The 21,315-nt window shown below is 35.6% G+C and overlaps 1 protein-coding gene across 2 annotated transcripts in view; it reads right to left on the reverse strand.

Annotated features, from left to right (window-relative positions):
* The window catches only part of ADGRB3 (adhesion G protein-coupled receptor B3), a 470,155-nt gene that overhangs the window by 211,618 nt on the left and 237,222 nt on the right, over positions 1-21,315 (reverse strand). For both annotated transcript variants that reach the window (XM_086608299.1, XM_086608298.1), the window contains 2 exons: positions 17,174-17,242; positions 12,142-12,250 (listed from right to left, as the gene is read on the reverse strand). In XM_086608299.1, the coding sequence (XP_086464425.1) occupies positions 12,142-12,250; positions 17,174-17,242 (178 nt within the window). The remainder of the gene's footprint in view (positions 1-12,141; positions 12,251-17,173; positions 17,243-21,315) is intronic.

The following is a 21,315-nucleotide window of genomic DNA, read 5'->3' on the forward strand; positions in this document are numbered from 1 at the left end:
GTTTGTTCATGTTTTTTCATAAAAAATCATAGTGAATCTTTTTAAATGGAATATCATGAATGTGAAATATGGAAATATGAAGCAGGGATGGAATTTTTGTTTTCTACTGAACCACAGTTTTTGGGACCCAACAATACAACACAAAAACTTCAATTAGTTTTCTGTACCTGAAAGCACTAACACAGTGACTGAATTTACATGTCAGAGAAGCTACTAATTTACCGAAAATTCCTGCAAATTCTGTTAGAAAATAACATATGCTTTCAGTCTTGCAAAATCATTCAGCATCAAGTATTCTAGATGAGTCCACTTTTGCTATTGCTGCCATGCTATATTTGGGATAACTGTCATTATTTCCACAGTCAAACATAGGAGATAGCCAGGAAAAATATAATTTCTTGCCTTCCAATAGTATTTGACCACTTACAAATTATAATGCACAGTCAAGGTGGTTTTACTAGTAAAAATCATTCTCTGGAACCAGGGATAGGGCCAATCAAAAGATGCCATTTTATAGTCTCCTTTTGCCCCACTAGATCTCAATTATAGCATTGTTATCCAACATACAGTGTTTTACAGGATACTGGAAGAAAAATTGCTTTTATTTTTTTCCCTTTAGTTATTTTCCCCTCTCTGTTCTGTGTAGTTTTTACAGTGCTATTGCTTTTATAGGATATTTTTGATGTACTAAATGGGTTTTCTGTCCCTAATCCCAAAACATCTAAATGGTGCTTTATTGGAAACCAAACTAAGTACACTCTGGTGGCAAACATTCATAACAAAATTTCTAAACTGAATGAAAGAGGAGCAAAGTTAAGGGTCAGTGTAAGGATGCTCAGTTATTTGATAATATTTCAAAGTAGTAACTTTTTTTTTTTTTTTTCAGAAGCACAGATGTGGACAGCATAATCTGGACCTATCTTGATATTAACTGTGGCTGTTAATTAAATCTTGAGGATTTAAACATTTGAGTTCTACAGTTACACTATTTGTATTGCAAAGGGACGTTTGAATGGTAATGAAGCATTTTCAAAAGGTGCTCAATGTCACCATTCAGCAAATGAGACTTTTGGTGCATGTGCTGAAACAACATACTGGTTGTACTGCTTGAAGCAAGAAATTAATTGGACATAGAATAAATTTTTTCCCAAAACTTACAACAACATTCACATAAACATTAAAAATTGAACTGATAAGAATTGAACATAAGTAATATAAGAAGTACAATTAGTTAAGTAAAGCAGCTAATTGAATCACACTAATAGGTATAAGTAAATTTTCTTATTCAACAGAGGTATATAAGATTGGAAATTAAATACAAGATAGGAGAAGTAGGGATAGAAGCCCTTAAACAAAACCTACAAGTATGTTTTGACAAGTAATTCCTTGGGCATTTTAAGAACAACCTGCTATATTTAGGTTATCTTTATGGAATTTTCATATTATGCTTTCTTTCATTTTTAGTTCTTTCTGTCACAGATTAAATTCAACCTGGGCCCAAATGGTTAAACTGAGAACAATGAAAACTCACTGGAACAGTAACTTGACCCTGCTTTTCTTACATTCCTGAGAAAACCCTAGCCACCAACTACAGAATCATTTTCTTCTTTAGTTCAAACCTCAATATACTATAGACTTCATCTGGATGAAAAAAATCCTACCCATTTAGATACTTCTACTAAATGAAACTACTTCAACACAAAAGATCAAGATGACAATATAAACACTGAGTCCCAATGTTTTGTACCACCAAGAGGTTCAAATGCTGTGAAGAAACAAAATAGTGTTTTGGTAATTTGGCAATTTATCAATTCTTAGCTTGTCAGACAGCCTGTGACAATTCTCCACCACAGCTGGAAGGTAACATAACTTTACTTAAGCAGTTTTAATGGAAGGTTTGGCTTTATTCCAGTGAAGCACTAAATCTAAAAAAATCAAAAAAGAATTAAAAATTGCAAGTTGAACAATTCCATTTCATGCCCAGCTATAGCTAGGAGAGACTTGACACATTGCTAAAACCAGTGACAGTGAAGATTAATGTGAACATAGAGAATGCTGAGTGACAGGTAAAAATTTGGATGCAGCAGTTGGTGTTATCAATAGAAATTATATCCATAGAAAAAAAAATCTGTAAAAAGCATGAGTGTGAATCACTAGACAGTGTCAAACCACACATTAAAAAGCTCATGAATAAATATACTGTTAGATAAATTAAAGATTAACAAAATTATGAACAGAAGAAAATATTCTAACAAATGTCTACAAGAAGAAAAAATGGCCAAATTCCTGCATAGCTACTTGCCTCTTTATTTTGAAAGGTTTAAAATAAAATTCCTAAATGCATGCTTCAAGCACATTCGAGGAACAAACACATATATTCAGCGAACTCCCTCTAGTATCTTGTCAAATAAAATGATAAACAGTATAAACATAAACCCTTCAAACTCTGAGCTCTGCTGCTGAATACCATTTCTAAGTAGATGAACTAGTGCCATATTTGAATGTCTTACCCTATGGATGTGCAGTCTCTATCATTTCAGTTTATGAGAGGTTTTGATATCTATAATTTTAACCTCTGAAAATTATTTCTAAGTACAGCCAGGAATGTAAAATAGATGATGCGGTATAAAATCACCAACCATGTTTTCCAGTAGTGGAACTATTCATCCAAAAATCAGGCATAAGTTCAGTTTGGCAAAGTTAAATGACAGTCATTTTGCAGAAATTAACTTTTCTTTGTACATTGTTGACTGTGAATGGAGACCATTATTTTTCATTGCCTAGATAGTGATGCAATTTTCAAAGCTTAAATGAGCATTAAAAACATTCATTGTATCCTTCTGCAATGAACAATCTAAGATACCTAATGGCAAAATGAGACATTCCCTTTAATCTTTATGAACATGTTGTACCCTCTTGAGGTAAAAATGAGAAAGGAGGGGATAAGCTTGCTCTATTTTTGATAAATGTTTCCCTCAGAAACAGGAGAATTCTGGTACGTGGAGATGCAGCAGCCTGCCTGACTACCAGTCCCTGAAGACCCGATCATGCTCATGACTGTCCCACAGTTTCTTTCCCTTGGGCAGGCCAGTCGCTTTGCATTCGTCTGCTTTATTGGAGATGAGATTTTGGTGCCAATATAGGGAGGAAATATGTTTCACCAAAGGGCACCATTTATACACATATGAATGGGTTTCCAAGTATTTGCCTTTGAGATCAGTTCACATTATAGCCATGCTGCTCTACAAGAGGATCAGAAACAGGATGCTCTGGACCAGTTACTATACTAATACACTATTTTCCCATAGATTTACTTGAAATCTACCTCCTTTTAAGATTCTTGACTACTGAGTAGCAGAAGATAGTTTGAGGCCATAAGATTTTAATAACAATGTATTACAAAAAATGGCATATAACTAACACCGATAAGTGTTATCTAATTTAATTGGTACTAAAAGCAGAAGACCTTAAAAGTTAGAAAAGGAAAATCCATAAAATCATAATAATTAAAGAACAGCATAAGCTTTGAACCACACATTATATGAAAAGTCATTCCTGTAATGAGAGCAAATACCTTTTCTATAAAACCATTTCCCAAAATATATTCTTAAAAGATTTACAGCAGTATGCTGCCTATGGCTGATTACATGTTTCCATGTGTGTGGAGAGTGGTTGTTAAAAAAAAAAAAAAGAAAAACAACCATAACAATATGAAGCTATTTGGCACTACACCATCGACCACAGAGCTGTACCACACACTTTTGAGTGAGAAAAAGTTTTTCTTCCCATTATAAAGGAGACGTAGAAAAAGAAAAAAGAAAAAAGAAAAAAAAAAAAAAAGAGAAATAATCTTTTGCAGGCTTCCTCCTGAAATTTTCCAAGATGGGAAAATGCTATATTCATCCATGGTAGAAAGATCCTCTGATTTATATCACAAACCTTATCAAAGATTCTCTATCTCAGCCTTGAGCCAGAGCAGCAAACAGGGTCCTAAAACTCACAGCTGAAGTCAAGGGAAAGCAAAACAAAACCCATGAAATAAGTGAACTTACAAGTTCAGAAATCACAAAAAATACTTCATAACTTTCAAACCTTGTTCTTGATTTTAGTAAACACAGTACATGGATGCTTTGGGATGCTTTGAACTGATCTTATTGACGCTGTTAGCTCTGTCACCATTATACAATCTGATCTTAACAGAATTGCAGTGACATACGTAATATCTTTGGTCCATATACAGAAGTCTAACTCTTCATATTAAAAAAAATATAAATAATTACACGGACACAAATATAACTACTTAGAATTACATCTGCATATGGTACATGGCTTTGAAGTTTGATCTCAATGATATTGTATAATTCCACTGCCAGAATAATTATTTACCATAAAAATATTTTTCATATTAATAATCTATTAATACCCTTGTGAAACTGAATTTGAAAATTAAAAATGCTTATCCAGTTTGTTACCTCAATTGTTACATTACTTTCAGGCTATGCAGAAAGAGGCAGATCTGTCCTGCTATCTGGCACAAAAACCTACAGTCATCACCAACGAAATCACATACTTCTTCAACACAGCAGGTTGATTTGTCTAATATTCTAGATAGAAGTTCTTTCTCTTTTCTATTTTTTGGTTGCTTTTGGTTTTGTTTTTTTCTGTTTGTTTGTTTGTGGGTTTTTTCTTTTTTTTTGGCTTTTGGTTTTCGGGTTTTGCTTGAGGTTTGTTTGTTTGTTTGTTTGTTTGCATGTTTGTCCTGAAAAGAAGCCAGAAAATGAAAAAAACCACCAAACTTCGGCAGCTGGTATGCCACATCCTTAGCTTGGTATAAACCATAACTGGAGAAATATATTGTCTGGAATATCTTAATACTATACTTCACTGAATATGATTGTCACCTCTTGGCACTACCTTAATTTGAAATGATAATACTCGCTTGGGTGTGCATTTACTCCATTAATGCAAAGCTACCACCACAGACTCTTAATTTCTATCCCTTAAGCCTCATTCTACCTGGAAATTGTTGGGAGTCACCTAAAGATGCAGCTGTCCAAGACAAAGGAGTAAATGAACTCAGATGTTTAATTTCTCATGGCAATATTTAAGTACACTTGTTAAAAAATGGCCTGTCATAAAACAGATGATTCCTTTCAAAAACATCAGCTTTTAATTGTGCATGTAAAAAGGGGCCTATAATTCAGAAAAGAGTTTACAGAGGTAGAAATTTAGGAATGATACAAGAATCTAAGATACACATACTTAAAAGCTTTAAAAAGTTATTCCCACAAATGGGCTGTAAATACTGCTTTCTGTTTCAGTTGGAGGTATTTTTTTAAAAATTAGACTGAAGCCCAGATGTCTTCATGTTTTATAGTTTCCAATGCTTCAGAAGCTTTTATTCCTCTGTATCTTACTTTATATAAGGTAGCAAAGGGAAACTCCTTACATTATTCCAGTTTTCTATAGCATTCATTTAAAAATAATCAATGGTTAACTTATTTAGCTTTACCTTTAAGGACAATCAATAAATCTTGTACATAGAATCACAAGTCTTAAAATGGTTTGAGTTGGAAGGGACCTCAAAGATCATCTAGTTCCAACCTCCCTACCACAGGTAGGGACACCTTCCACTACACCAGGTTGTTCAAAGCCTCATCCACCCTGGCCTTGAACACTTCCAGGGATGGGGCATCTACAACTTCTCTGGGCAACCTGTTCCAGAGCCTCGCCACCCTCAGAGTGAAGAATTTCTTCCTTATATCCAATCTAAATCTAACCTCTTTCAGTTTAAAGCCATTGCCCCTTGTCCTATCACTACATACCCTTGTAAAAAGTCCCTCTCCAGCTTTCCTGTAGGCTCTTTTTTAAGTACTGGAAGGCTGCTGTAAGATCACCCCGGAGCCTTCTCTACTCCAGCATGAATAACCCCAACTCTCTCAGCCTGTCTTCATAGGAGAGATGCTCCAGCCCTTGGATCATCTTCATGGCCCTCCTCTGGACTCGCTCCAACAGCTCCATGTCCTTCTTCTGTTGGGGGCCCCAGAGTTAAATGCAGTACTGCAGGGGGCATCTCACAAGAGCAGAGTAGAGAGACAGAATCACCTCCCTCGACCTGCTGGTCACACTTCTTGCTCACTGTCCAAGAACAGTGTGACCAACCATAGTGCAACAAGAAAAGCATTAATAATGCCTACCAGGGCTGATTTCTCACCTGGACTGTCCCCTGAACCATGCCTTGACATTGTTTGGGCAAGTGCCAGGAATTAAACAGTATGGACAACTGTGGGACAGTTCTCAAGATTGCATTTAGTCCTTTTTAGTTCATGTTTATAGACACAGTCATAAAAGGCAGATCCTAGCCTGAAATGTAAAGATGGCATTGACTCTTTCAGGCTGTTTTGAGAAGAAATGGGATATTAGACAATGGAAACTGGCAAAAATCTATGTAGCAAAATCATGTAATAAAAGAAAAGATTGTGAGCTAAAATACTGCTTACTTCGGTGTGTATTTTACTAGTTATTCAAAAGCTAGGTAGAAATCTGAAAAGAACAGAAATACTCCATAAATTAAAGGGGAATTGTGTTTTTATATCTACTAGGAATGTATTTAATTGCAAAACTACGCAAGTTTCACTTTTTCCTTCTGAAAATTAGTTTTTGACAAAACCAAGCACAATTATATTAATCACTTCAGAGATATTTACACAGGAACTATGATACACTACAAGGAATGATTCCTGTTCTTAAAAATAATGAGTACAATCCATACAGTGGTTCCTTAAAGGCTGTACTCTTAAATTTTCCTTTGTAAAAACATAAAGCAATCTCGAGAAACTTGATAGAAACGGGAGAGAGATCTTAACGGCTATTTTGGGCCATTCTATGGAATTTGCATTTTCATCTTTCTGACGGGTCCAATTTTCTTTCTTTTGGGAGAAAATGTTGAAATTTTACCAGCTGAATTTTTATAAACCACAAAGATCTACTTTAAAATTCACAATAATGTTCTTTAGCACTACACAATCTCAGAACAAGCAGTAATTCATTACAAATTAATTCCAGGTTTATGCGTATGTATCTATTAAAACAGTTGCTTCCTGATAGAAAAATGTGGACATTTTCTTTACAACTTTGAACAAGTTAATACCAATGCTGTGGCTTTTTTTCTGCTTTCTTTAACAGATTTTTAAAAAAATCCTTTAAAACATTAAAATCAATTCAGTCTTTTGATATAGTTTAGGCCAATACGATATTTATGGTATATGAGTCAGAGATCTCGAGGGCTGCATATAAGATACACATCACTAACAGTGATACAAAAAAGATAAGTAGACTAGGCAGATGTCATTAGGATAACTAAATGAATGCTATAATGTGGAGAGGTTTCTAGAGAGTATGAAGAGGATCTGCAAATTACCAGACCTAAAAATCTTACCTTAGGAAAAGGTGAATGAACCCACAGTAACAGACAGAAATCCAGCTTGCTCATTTTCAAGGATTCCCTAAGCTCAGCAGGTGTACCATTGCTTGTGTCTTATAGCTAGAGTAGTTCTGAAAGCTCCTTTGGTCACTAACATTTCTACATATCTCTAGCTAGGACTGGAAAATTTTAAGACACACTCCATAAGCCTACAGGATTATTTAACCTTTTGGTACAAATTTCATGGATATGAACACGGAATGGAAGATCAAAGGGGGAACAAGGAAGTACGTGAAGACAGAAGACAATGGACACTGTTTTAAAATAATTTTCTTTCTAAAATTATGTTAATTACTATACTGGATCAGATTACTCATCAGAGTGCCAGCGTCACCGTAGCCATTTTTAAGTAAAGAGATAACAGACTGTTAGTTAGAAGCTGATTTATGCACGGAACCATGGCTTACATCTCTTCATTTTTTCATATAATATCATAGCCAGCTGCATTCACTGTGTAGACATCTACTTCTTTTTATTTTATTCCTCTTAAGACCTTGGCCTCATGCGCATTCAGAATTAAATGTGCTAATGTATAGTTTAGTTAAGAATCTTTGTTTTTTCTATCAGCAAGATTAGAGATGTCAGCCTAGTTTCTCTTTTCATTCAGTTTTCAGTTGTGTACAACTAGTCCCTTTTAACAATCTGTTCTCAAATATCCATTCTAACCATTCCAGTTCTCAATCTGTTATTCTTTTTTATCACGCAGTTCTCAATCTCTTTTTGTTCACAGGTTTTATTTACTCACAAAATAGCTTTATATGACCTGAATCATTCAAGCCTAAACTAGTCACTAGACTGTCTGTAGAACTAGTGGAAGAACTTCCAGAAGGCAATCCATAACTTACTTACTTTACTTACATCACTTACTTCAGATGTCTGAGACAGTATAAATTGCTCTCCTGAGCAGTAGTTTCCCTTGACTATAAAGGAAGCTTAAGGTGACTTTGGCAAATTCTGTGATAGTTAAAGCAAGTAAAATGAATCTCAACCATGTAACTTCCTTTGAAAAGAGCATTTCAACTGATGGCTACTTAAAACTAAAAAAAAAAAAAAAAAAAAAAAAAATTCAGTATTTTCTTTAGACTGCTCTTTTTGCAAACTAATGCTCTTCTTTTCTCTGAGCCCTGCTGAAAAGTGACCATGGGATTTTATTGAATTCTTTTAGATTCCTACGTTATGTATGGTTTGAACTACTCCCTCTTACATTCTCTGTCATCACTGAATTTAATCTGCCAGTGGATATCCCCTTCTTTTCATTTTGCTGTACTCCCTGGAGATGTTCAGTTTTTCCTGTCTTTGACTAGTCTAAATAACTTTGTGATATCTGCATATTTTAGAACATTACTGATCACTCAAACATCAGTATTCATAAAATTAACATTAAAAAGTGGCTTTTCTCATGCTGAAAATTCTGTTTATTTTCTGTCAGTTCCAAATAACATCCATGACAACACACTGCACTTCAAGATTATTTGGTGTTCTCATTAATATCTTCTAAGAGCTGTAAGCTTGATTTTTGACAAGAGAGTTTCCTTTAACCACTTTTTGGCTGCTGCTCTAAAGGAAGACAGGGGAAATTTTCCATTATGAAAGAATCTTAATCTGCCATAGGAGTATGTATCTCCTAATACTGCTCCCTATTTCCAGTTTCACATTCTACGTATATCTTTAAAGATAGTTATGCTTGTGGCACTCCGATACTTCAATCTAGTATTTTTTTTATATTAAAGGATCAATATTTCTTGAAAGCAGTTCAGCCACCTTTAATACATTTCTTCAGAACTCTAACGGTTTACTGTGATGGGACCCTCAATCAGTCGAAGCTCTGAGGTGGACCTACTTATGCCTTTAGCTCTCCAAGAAAACTGAAAACAAGTAGTTAACACAGAATGGTAATAAGGTGTAAAAGCTTTTCTCCCACTGCATGCTGTATCCTTGCAGGTGGATCTGTACTTTCAGCTAATTCAGGGACTCTGAGTGGTAGCAAAAGCTCTTGTTTTTTTCACACTATCCTTTTCCTGTGCCTGCTCAGCTGGTCCTGAGGAGGAGGAGGAGGAGGTGGAGGTGGAGGTGGAGGTGGAGGAAGAGAGAGAGCAGGATGAGGAAGGAGGCTTCCACCTCCTAACAGAGCCTTTTATTTCACCTAATCATTTCTTAAAGGAATATAATATAGAACTGAGAGCACACAAATAAAACAAATACCATCTGTCTCAGACATACATGATCGAAGCAAATTGATGCTTTTATATTTGTGAAGTTTTTCCTAGCATATTCCCTATCCTTGAGAGAAGAGCTAAGAGGAAGTAGGCCTTGCTTTATTAGAAATGCATTTGATTTGACTGAGCTGCCTAAATAAATCCCAAAGCATAGATATTGAATCATCTGGATTTGGAACCAGTCTTTGATGTGTTTTTCACAAGCAATGAAAAATAGGAATTAAAAGCCACTACATTGAAAGGTTTAACAGTGGCATGGCAACTGTCCTTACGGATCTTCTTAGCTACTTCCAAATGTATAATCATGTGGCTTAGTATAGCCTATCATATAATTAAGGTAACTTTCATCACTTCCTAAGTGCCATGAGCAGAGAATGTGCAATGGATGGCCACTGCAGCATGGCTGCTATGTATTAACTTGTTAAGCCACAGTTACTTGCTTCTGTGCCTTGAAAGAAAGAGAAAATAAAATTCCATCTGCAGAGGATCTCAGGAGATTAAAATATCTGTCAAACACAACTAGATGTTCAAACTGTGTATGGATCACTATAGTGCCATTCAATTAGAAATGGACTTGTAAACTCAAATTAGCAGAAAGAAACCAAGAAGTCAGTGCAATGCTGAACAATTTGCGACAGAACTGGATTATTTTTCTGACAAGAAGCAGCAGCTCATCTTTAGTACTGAATCCTTTCTATCATATATCTGAACTGTAAAGTGATTCTAAAATGAAAATATGGCAAAAGGCATTTAAAATATCTGAAGGTGCTGAAGGAACATTTAATGGTAAATAACTACGGAATAACTCCTGAGTATGTAAAAATTGGGCCTCCTTTCCGCGCATATCTGCTTCCTGCATGGAATGTGTTTGCTAACTTAAATGACAAGAATGTTATTACAAATTATAAACAAGATCTCACATGTTTTTAAACTCTTGTTGGTACAGCAGAATTAACGCTAAGAGAAAACAACAACAATTGCATAGTTCACTTCTCTCAGTTGAGATCAACATAAACCTTCCCTAAGTTCCAAGTACATAGCCAGTCAGACACAATTACAGCAACCCCTGAGGATAATTACACTAACACGGAATTATTCCAGATACATTCTTTCCCTGTTTGTAAAAATAAGAAATTACTCCTTGTTGATAAGAACCTTCAGTACCCATCTCACCCTGTCTCCTGAGCTCAAGTATTCTGGTCAATGAGTTGCACAGCAGTGACTCTCTCCTTTTTTGATGGTTGACTGAGCAAAGAGAGGATAAACTCACACCAATATGTCAAGACACAGAGCTAGGTAGTCAGAATAAGCCCATAAATTCATTTTACTTTTCTCAGTTTCTTTCTATTCCTTTGATGGTTATATAATTAAGAATAGATCTACTCCTGAGTGCCTAAAAATACCTTATATGTGGGAACAGAAAGATAATCAAAAGAAAGACTGTTAAGATTATACAGTTATCTAGACTAGCCAGTGCACAGCACGGTTTCTGATTCAATTGGAAAATTGTTGTTGTTTCCCATTTGAAGCCATGAATATGTAGAGACACAGATTATTTGAATGCATCTTAAAACCTTTTCCAGTGTTTTTTTCACGTTTTTCAGAGGACAAACAGATCAGAATGCAGTACAATATGCCAAGCAGCACAGGCTGTGCTTTTTAAATAAGCTCATCTTTTTATTTTGTCTTGAAAATGCCATGGAACAAGCATTTCAAGAAAGATACTGTCTTTTCTTTATAAATGTGTTCAAGGTCTAGCATAATGAAGGACTGACAACTGGAAGAAGCTTTAAGTGGTACTACAGTACAAACAGTAAACAACAGAAATAATAAATCACTGGTTAAAGAGAAAGTTCCCCATGCTGCCTACAGAAATGTTTTCAACATTTTAAGACTGCAAGAGTTCTTTTTGGTGAATTCATTGACATGTGTCCAATACAAGGCCGTGCTTTACAGTGGTTAGAGTTTACAGTCCTGTCAATCTAAATATGAACTGGACAACAATAATACATGTTTATTATTGCACAGCAAGTTAGATTTAAATAGAGGCATTCCAACAATTTCCCTGCTATATTCTGCCAACTGATTTCTAAATTACCATTATTCTCTAACTGATTCTTATTACTTGCTGAAGAACTGACTGACGCATAGATGCAGAAAGATGCCAACTGAAAATCTGAAAGAATCTATTGACACCAGAACTTTTGCTACCAGACAAACATATATTTTGAATTTGTTCATTACATGCAACTATTTAATATTTTCCTGGCATTTTAAAAGTGCAGCTATAGAAAGTTAATTGAATAAGGAAGATACTAAGCAAACATGAAACGCTTCAGCCCAATCTGAATCGTGATAGAAGCAGCAACTCTATAGTACATACTTGCAATTTCTGATTTTCAATATGTCATAAATTTGATAGATGAAATTCCTATTTCTTACCTACATTTCCAGTCATTAGGTACGAATTCTGAAAGTCCATCATTCCCATTCCAACAATGTGTATAAAATCTTCAATCACCTGCATTAATTCCACTGAGCCTGGATAGATCTAACAAAGGAAGGTCACACATGTCATTAACTATATCAAAATCTCTACAGCAGCAAATTCAAATAATAACCTAAATGCCATCAAATGAACTGTGAGACTTATCGGCCAAACTACTCTTCCCATGTTTCAATACCAAATATTTTCTGTCACTGTGAAACAACCGTTTCGTCATTAGATTCTCATGTGAACAGACACTACTTCTCATAAAGCTACATGAAATCAACTTTGCACTGGAACTGTGGAATGTTTGCTCTAAGTCACTGCACTTATCAAAAAAATTTTTATTGTCTATTACTTTCCTTAATGGTTAAAGCATTTCATATTCTAGAATAATTCTAATTAAAATGTTCTTGCTTCCTCTGGAAGATACCTTCAATAACTTCAGAACCATTGACACAACGAGCTGAACACAAATCTTACCATGGCCTCTCCAGCACGATAAACCCTTGTTGCTTTAATGAATATTTAAGTAACATAAATTGTTACTAGCAATACTATTTTCATTGTTGATATTGAGTAGTAGAATTATAGAACAGCTGAGGTTTGAAGGGGCCTCTGGAGATCACCTTGTTTGACCTCTCGCTCAGAGCAAGATTAGCTCTAGCAAATTGCTGAGGATCACATCCTGTTGGATTTTGAACATCTCCCAGGATGGAGTCCCCAGAGCCTGTCTGTGCAACATGTTCTAGCATTCAATCCTTCTCACAGTGAAAAAGTTTTTCTTATATTTAAATGCAATTTGTTATATTTTAATTTTTGCCCCTTGTTTCTTGTCCTGTCACTGGACACTACTGAGAAGAGTTTAGCTCAGTCTCCTTCACTCTCCGCCCTCAGGAATTTTTAACATTGACTGGATCCCCACTGAGCTTTCTCTTTTCCAAGCAAAATGGTGTCAGCTCTTTCAGCCTCTCCTTGTATATCAGATGCTCCAGTCCTCTAAACATCTTCATGGCTCTTTGCTAGGCTTATTCCATTACATCCATGTCTTGTACTGGGGAGCCCAGAACTGGACACAGTAATCTAAAAATATTGCAGTAGCCTTTGCATTGCTAATGCGGCTTCTTAATATGACTTCAAAAATGGTTAAGGACTAGAACATTTCCAAGAAATGTAATTTATTTGCAAAGCTGTAAGCTACGATGATCACAAAACCATGAAAAAATGTTATATTCAACAACAATAATGCACCATCAAAACTGCATTAAAGGTCAAAACAGTTATTAATAAGCTTAAAAATTCTGCTTATGTCACACACACAAAAAATAATTTTTGGTTGTCATGGCCTCTTATGAACAGAACAATTTTCAGTAATACAGTGTATTGCAATAGAAAAATAATGGATGATCTGTTCACAGTGCTTTTTTCTTCATATCAGTGAGATGTCCAAATTTCACTTTATGAGCAACATTCAACCCATTCTTTTCACTACTGGGACTGCAGACTCTAAAAAATACTTATAGAGACAATAAATTCCAGCATGCTGTGCTCCATCTTCATCTTGCTTTATCTGTCTAGATCCATAGCTACTTGGTTCAGGACAGAGAATTTCATGGTGTGCTTTGTTTTCTACATGGATCTTTTTATAAAAGGTATGGCAGCAATACCTTTTTTATGAAGAATTTGTTGTGACATTTCTTATCCTAACAGGTTGCAAATGCTGCTTCACGTGAAGGAGACTTAACTTCCATTTTCCTAATGATGAGTTACTGAGGTAGTAAGTGTGGTTTTTGCATCCATCTCATTTATAGCACACACACTCACAGATTATGTACTAAGGATAAATTTCAGTGAAAAGATTTTTTCACTCTAGTTCTTGCACATAAAATGTTACAGTAATAACTTTAGCAGAAACTGTTGAACAGGCAGGGTTATAGAGGTATTCTTCGTGTTTAGTTATCTGAGCTACTGGTTAATCAATAGGATGCCAGCAGATGCTGATGAAGAATATGCAGAATAGCTCCTGTGTTTTGAAACGCCGGTAAAAACTTATGCATTGTGGACTTGAAGTGGTTTCCTGTGTGCACTGCTTCACATCAGCTCTTAACAAAAGGCAAGTATTAAAGTAGAGTGCTGCTTATCTGAATGCTATATAACCTGTAATTAATGGTATCAACTGCTGGCATTTAATCTAGAAAAAAGCATGTGCTGAGGCATTGCAGCTGTATACTTGACAGAAAGTCAGCAATTTGCTGACAGTGAGTAAATTTTTTTTTCCAGCGAAGAATCCAGAAAACAGGCTGAGATCTATGCTAACAGTAGCTGTGGAGTTCAAGAAAACCATGCAAGCTGGCAAAAAAAGTTGGTTAGAATTCCCCTCGGTTTGCAATGTTTCTTTACAAAAAAATAAAAGTCAGCTGAGCAGCTGAACCAGAAACAGAATCATCTTTACTCTTTTTTAATAAGCCATTAGTGTTTGAACTAGATCATGTTCACAGCACATAATGACTTGCACACATTCTTTTCAAGTTCAATTCCTACATTGATTTTGAAATAAAAAATAAAAAAATCTTCATACAGAATGTAGTAATTTCAAATAATATTGTTTCTGTTTTAAAATCCAATTTTATTCATCCATAACTTTTCAGTGTTTTATCCAAAATATGATAGAACATATTTTGTATAGGAAAGGTTTTTTTTACAATAGTGAAAAAAAAAAAAGAATCTTAGGAGTACTTAGGAGTCCAGCTCACCGTTCCTAGCTGGTATCAAGAGCTATTTGCTTCAATAGTTTCTCTGAGACTGCTTGTGTAACTGCCTAAGAACTGTAACAGGACGAGTGGTATGGTTTCTTCAGGTGTCATAGCTCAGGAGTCTAAGTTTTAGTGAATTCCCTAGCTTTGTCATCAGGCAGGTATGACCCCACTGCTCCTGCGTTCAGCTTGCTGGGGTTCCTGCCTGCGTACCAGTCCTGTACTCAGGTCTGCGAGATAATGAATTCCGAGGCAGAGAGATGGAGCTACGGAAAAGTAGAAATAACTTCCCTCCTCTCCCATTTTTAATACCGCTTCTTCTACTAGCAGCAATGAGGGGAAGGAACTGGATATCTGCTCTTCCCTCTTCTACCACCATGTTCTCATCATTTCCTCTTAGGTGCTATTATCCCCTGATCTTCATGGAACCGATGGTGGACATGGCAGGGATAAACAGATAGGGTGGAGGTAGAAGAAGATAAGGCTGATAACATAAGGAGTGGTATCCTGTCCATTAGTGGGGCTAAAACAGTTGCTTAATGCTGGTTCCCTGTCTTGGTGCTGTTTATGGAAACTGCCCACATGCATGTGATTTTCCATCCACCACCACTCAGGAAAATGACATTCTTTGCTTATTTTTGTAGCTGGCTTTTACACAGAGGAACAGAAAAACAACAAAAGAAAAATATGATTCCTGGCTAAATTACAATGGGTCAGTGGCAGCATCACATGTCTACTGCAAGGTTTAAATTGGTAGCAAAAAGTCCTGATCTTCCCTTCTTAGTCATATTATGAAGATTAAAGATTACAAAAGTGAAGTTAAACAGCTTCAAAGACCTTTAAACACCTAGTGATTTACTAGGAACCACATTAAAAGTAAACAAATGTCAAGTTTCTGTATAACACAGTGGCAACAACCTTACAAGAGCAGACAAAAGATCTACGTAAGCTGTTTTCTCGCCTTTGACAAGGGCAAATAGCAAATGTCTAAGGAAGAGTATAAAGGGGCAGGGACATAGTGTTACTTCTTCTGAAATTCTTGCCCAGCCTTTAGCCCTTTTTTGCCAAAGGACTTCCTTAAGCAAAAACTTTCTATGAACAGTCCTATACTGACTTTTCTTTCATTAATTTGTCTATTAACTTTTTATACTTGTATACTTTCAGCGGTAGGAAGTTCTGGAACCTGACTTTCTGTAGAAAAAGTATTTCCTAGTTTTCATTCTGAATCTGCCACTATTTGGTGTTTTTTAGTTATTTTACAAGAAGCACAAGTGACTAATCATTCCCGCATCACATTCTCCAATCCACTCCTGATTTTAAAAGCTTCTGTTGCATGTAAGTGCAGTTGACTCTTTTTTGTACTGAAATATCTTACTTTTGTTTAATCATTTTTCATATAGAAGTGTTTCCCTGCCTTTGACTGCCTCCATAACTTTTTCTCTGTGCATAATTATCTATTCATCCCCATTGGCACTGTTATTTGTACCTGAGTAAATTTTAAAGTTCTATGTTCATGAACATAAACATTAACATTGTCCTATAATGCTCTTGGTATAAGCATGTAGGAAAAGCTTATATCCAAGCAAAAAAAAAAAGGTTTTCAGTTGAATTTTAAACTCTTTTATTATAAATTAATTATTTCTGATAGACTTTACTATTTTATGAAGTGCTACCATAATATCTAAATTCGTCCTGAAATTTTCAGTCTTAGGGATCAGAACTGTTCTTCTAAATATAACCTTTTAAAAAAGTCTGCTGTTTAAATTTCTGTAAGTTGTTTGGCGGAGTAGTGAGTTCTTTAGTTGAGTTGTGATGTGTTCTCTATAATAAAAGTATCATTGTAGCTAACCTTCAGTAGCATTTTTCAGCTTTTGTGTGTGCTTCATTACAACATCAAAAGGAAAGACATAATGAACAATTGCATGGAATGCAATGGAAATCTGTTCATCAAGAGAAGCACCTTATATTCTTAATACAATTTTAATGTAAGGAATTAGCCAATGAGTTCAGGTACTACTCCTCTTTGAAAAGGATCAGTTATTTCCATAATAACATTTCACTTCTGATTTTCTTTCACCTTCATGAGGGTATATGCTTAAACTAATTTTTAAAAATATACATTCCACTTTATCATGACTTACTGAAATAATGTGTGGCTTCTGATACAGTGAATGTCATAAGGTACATAGTTTTCAATATTTCAAATTGATGAGTTACAAAGTGCAAATCTTACCTGTTGCGCATCTTCCCATTTCTCCTTGTTTTCTTCGTCTAAGAGGTTACTAATGATTTGAAAGAAGTTCTGGAAAAACAATTAAATAAAAGACAATGCAAAATGACTTTCAATGACATAAACATCCATATCCTTAAGTTGACATTAAGAAAATTTTCCTTTCTGTATTACAGATGCAGTTCTGCAGCCTGTTTTCTGTCAGTGGAAGAGGTGAAATAAGAAAATATAAGACTCATGAAAGGGCACATAGATTTTATGGTTAATTATTAATTTCTGGCTATATAGTCAGGTTCCATATTACTGCTTTATATAAAAGAATCATTCTAAACTCGCTAAACTTCCAAACGTGATGGTGTTCTATTTTCAAATTGCTCTAACTGCAGAAACTAGACAACTATATGTTTTCCAAATAAACAAAGTACACTAAGAAAACACTAGGCTTAGGGTCACCAGTTTCTATTCAAAACATGAAAATGATCCTTAATGACCATAAATAGGGCATACAATGGTATTTCATTGATAAATGCGGTGTGAAACCAGATGCAGCTTACTTTTAAAAAGTGATATTTGCCTCTGTCATTTTAGTAATTTCAACAGAAATGGAATAATTAATTTCTGTTTCTTTGACCTTAAATTGTTAATTTCTTTATCTGATTCTCTTGTTCACTTAAGTAAAAAACAAATAAAAGCCAGGATATTCAGGTTTTAAATCATGCATTTTAAAAATTGCTTTCTTCCAAGTGTTTGTGGAGAACTTTCCTTTCTAATTTTGTCTGCTCTCTCTACAGATTTGTATTCCCAACTTCATCTTTGAAAGCTAGGAATTTGTGTAGAGTGTTCTCAGCTCTGTACCACTTTTTGTGTAGAACATCAATTTTGTCTACAGCCTGTCAACTATAATTTAACTGTTCCTTCATAAAATACATGTAGTTTCCATTGATCTTATCTGAAGAGTACAATTAAGATCCTCGCAACCTCTGAAAAAACTTTAAGTGGAATACCAATCATAAAACCCTAGTGGAACTCAGATTAAAGGTCATTCCCTCACCTGCACTTACATTTCAGCCATTTTGGGAGGATAAATATGGCTTAAATAAGGTTTAAGTAAGAAGAAATTTTAACTCACTATTCAATGAAAGTACAAAGCATTTGAGTGCACATTGACTGAAATGAGAGCAGAAATAACTTCCAAACTTAGTGTACTACGGATACTGTGGTTGAAAAGATATTAATTTCAAAATATGAGATATTGCAGACATTTTAGGTGTCTCACAAACATATAAATAAAACGTTGTAGGATACAGAATTGAATAAAACTTGTGAAAACTATTTTTACATAAAAACATTTTTACCAGTTAAATCTAGTCCTAATACTAACTACTTGACAAGTGAAAGGATCCATCTTTGCCTCATCTTTAGGAAGTTAATTATGCTAACCACAAAATTTACATGGATAAAAATTGCTTTAACTTGGCAAATTTAATATAGAGATGACTGACACTTTGGTGAACTTGGGCAAAATAATCCCATATATTAATGAGGGCACTATTCTTCTCTCACTGAAGTCAGCATAAGCTTCAGTAACACAAAACTTCATGAAAAGAAAGGAAATGGCTCAGTAAGCTTCTGTGAAAATGACAAGTATGCACTGGGATGGGATGACGAGGATTAAAGTCAAGACATAAAAGAAAAACGTTCTCATGGTTTCATCCAATTTGCAGTGATACAGAAGGGAAATTTCCAGTCAAGCTGAAGATGAGAAGAGGAAAACGTAGCTATGTATTGCTTGAATACCAAGAACACATTTAATCTCTTTCAGGTATTCAGTAGCAAAATAAAACATATGGAAAAGAGCTATGTTTAGTATTTATTACAAAGGATTTGCAAGTTTAACCAGGTTGGGAAACCATAATTGTGTAAATGTAATTTCAGCTAGGAAAAACGTACAGCTTTATTGGTCCCTCAAGTAAAATAAACTATACTGGCCAAAGTAGTTTGATGGCACTATAACCACATCTACTCTAGGACATTATGATTTTGGCAAAGAGTTCTACTAGGTAGAGTCGGCCTTAGGGTGATTTTGCCTGAGGAAAACACTTTGAAAGCGTGATAGTTCCGCACTCTTCCAGTGTAATACCGTGGAGATGCAGTGGACAGAAATTTTAGCTAACTTCAACTTGTTAGGGTGCTAGCAGTAGTCTAGCTGCAGCAGCATGGAGCTCAGCGTGGGATAATTTATCATACTAAGGAGCTGATTCAAAGCTAGTTTTGCACTACATTGCAGCTCCTGATTCCCCTGCAGAAACAGCCTAAGCCTTAATTGCAAAAGTATCCACGTCTGTGTAATGAGAACTATCTGAGAGTAGTCTAGATTGCCTGAAAATCACTCAGGAGGTATAAATGTTTCTTGCAGATGATAAATTACATGGTTTTGCTAAAAATGTTATGTGTTCATTAAATCTTATGTTTATTTTAGTTACATGAAAGCATTAAAATGTCCTATAATTAATAGAAATATATGTGAAAAAGTTTATAAATAATCCTAGACTCAAGCACAAAACCAAGATGAGCAATAACTGATTTAATACGTACTTTGTACTTGCCAATAAACCATAAATGATATATATGAACCTAGTGACAAGAATATCTTGCTTCTTGAGAGTTTTTTTTTCCTCTACTTCTAGATGATGTCATATTTATGGTGGTAGTGGAAAATCAGATGTATGAAGATTTTTCAGTCAGCAATACCAGTGCTTTGCAAATTAAACAGAGAGAAGATCAAATGCCTTTGCTGCTTCAATAACGAATAGATACGAGATTCACTCCAAAAATGCGACATAGGAATAGGGGTCTTTCACCTACTTTGACTATTCTCTTGTTCATTGCACTAATGCTGCAAGAAACAACGTTGCCCTTCAGCAAAATGATTGACAGGTATGAAGGCTAAATTTCAGAAGCATTATAGATGTGCTCTGATGGTATTACTGCAGTAAACACTGGTCCTCCTTGTAGAATCAAGCTCCTTCCTTTCATGGCAGGGTTTACATATTACTGAACTGGCCATTATGGAAATATTGTGACAGCCAAAGCCAAATTTTGAACTCCTTTATTTTCGCCTAGGCTTTTCTGAGGTTAATGCCAGTTACAGTCAGGAATGGACAATTATGTTTTCCTAATTTAATTTCCTCCCTTTCAATCTTTTGCTTCTATAATACAATGGCTGCCGTTCTCTCCTCCAGTCAAAATTCTTTGACCCTCTCTGCAGGAATAAAGCCGTCATAAATACTTTCATACAGCTAGAGAAGAATTCCTTCCTAGGAGGAATTAATGGATACCCTTAAGTCACTTCTACTTTTGGACTTCAGCATAGGGAGCATGTGTGTGGGAGGTGGAGGGTGGGGGGAAAAAAGCAATGGCGATCCTGTTAATCCCTGACTGACAGCAATGGTCCCTGTAGCTAATATAAATGGGATTATACTGCTCTAGATTCTCTGAAGCGAAACCTGGTTTCCTGTCGGTAGCTGGATCAAGGGATTGCACAACTCACTTTGCCATCCTGTCCTGAAAGGTAGTTCCTTTCCTGCCATCCTGTCTTTAGAAGGTAGTTCAAGCACTCTTAGACCAGTTCTGGAAACTGTCCCAAAATGTTGCTTACGTTATCTTCAGAGCTCAGGAGCAGGCTGTCCCAGTGAACTGCAAGACAAGCCAGAAGGGCAGAAGACCAGCCTGGCTGAACAGAGAGCTCTGGCTAGAGCTCAAGAAGAAAAAGAAAGACTATGACCTATGGAAAAAGGGGCTAATCACTCATGAAAACTACAACGATTCTGTGAGATGATGCAGGGAGAGAATTAGAAAGGCAAAAGCCCAGCTGGAGCTTAATCTGGCAGCTAACATAAAAGACAATAAGAAAAGTTTCTACAAATACTTTAACAGTAAAAGGAGGGTTAGGGAGAATCTCCACCCCTTGCTAAATGCAATGGGAGAAATAGTGACTGGGGATGAAGAAAAGGCTGAGGTACTCAATGCCTGCTTTGCTTCAGTCTTTAATGGCCAGACTAACTCACTGGGTGATATGCCTCTAGAACCAAATGGTGGAGATGGAAAGCTTTATGAAGGTTTCTTTCAAGAGGAAAGGGTAAGCG

Source organism: Tauraco erythrolophus, chromosome 2 (assembly GCF_009769465.1).
Source record: "Tauraco erythrolophus isolate bTauEry1 chromosome 2, bTauEry1.pri, whole genome shotgun sequence".
Taxonomy (NCBI): domain Eukaryota; kingdom Metazoa; phylum Chordata; class Aves; order Musophagiformes; family Musophagidae; genus Tauraco; species Tauraco erythrolophus.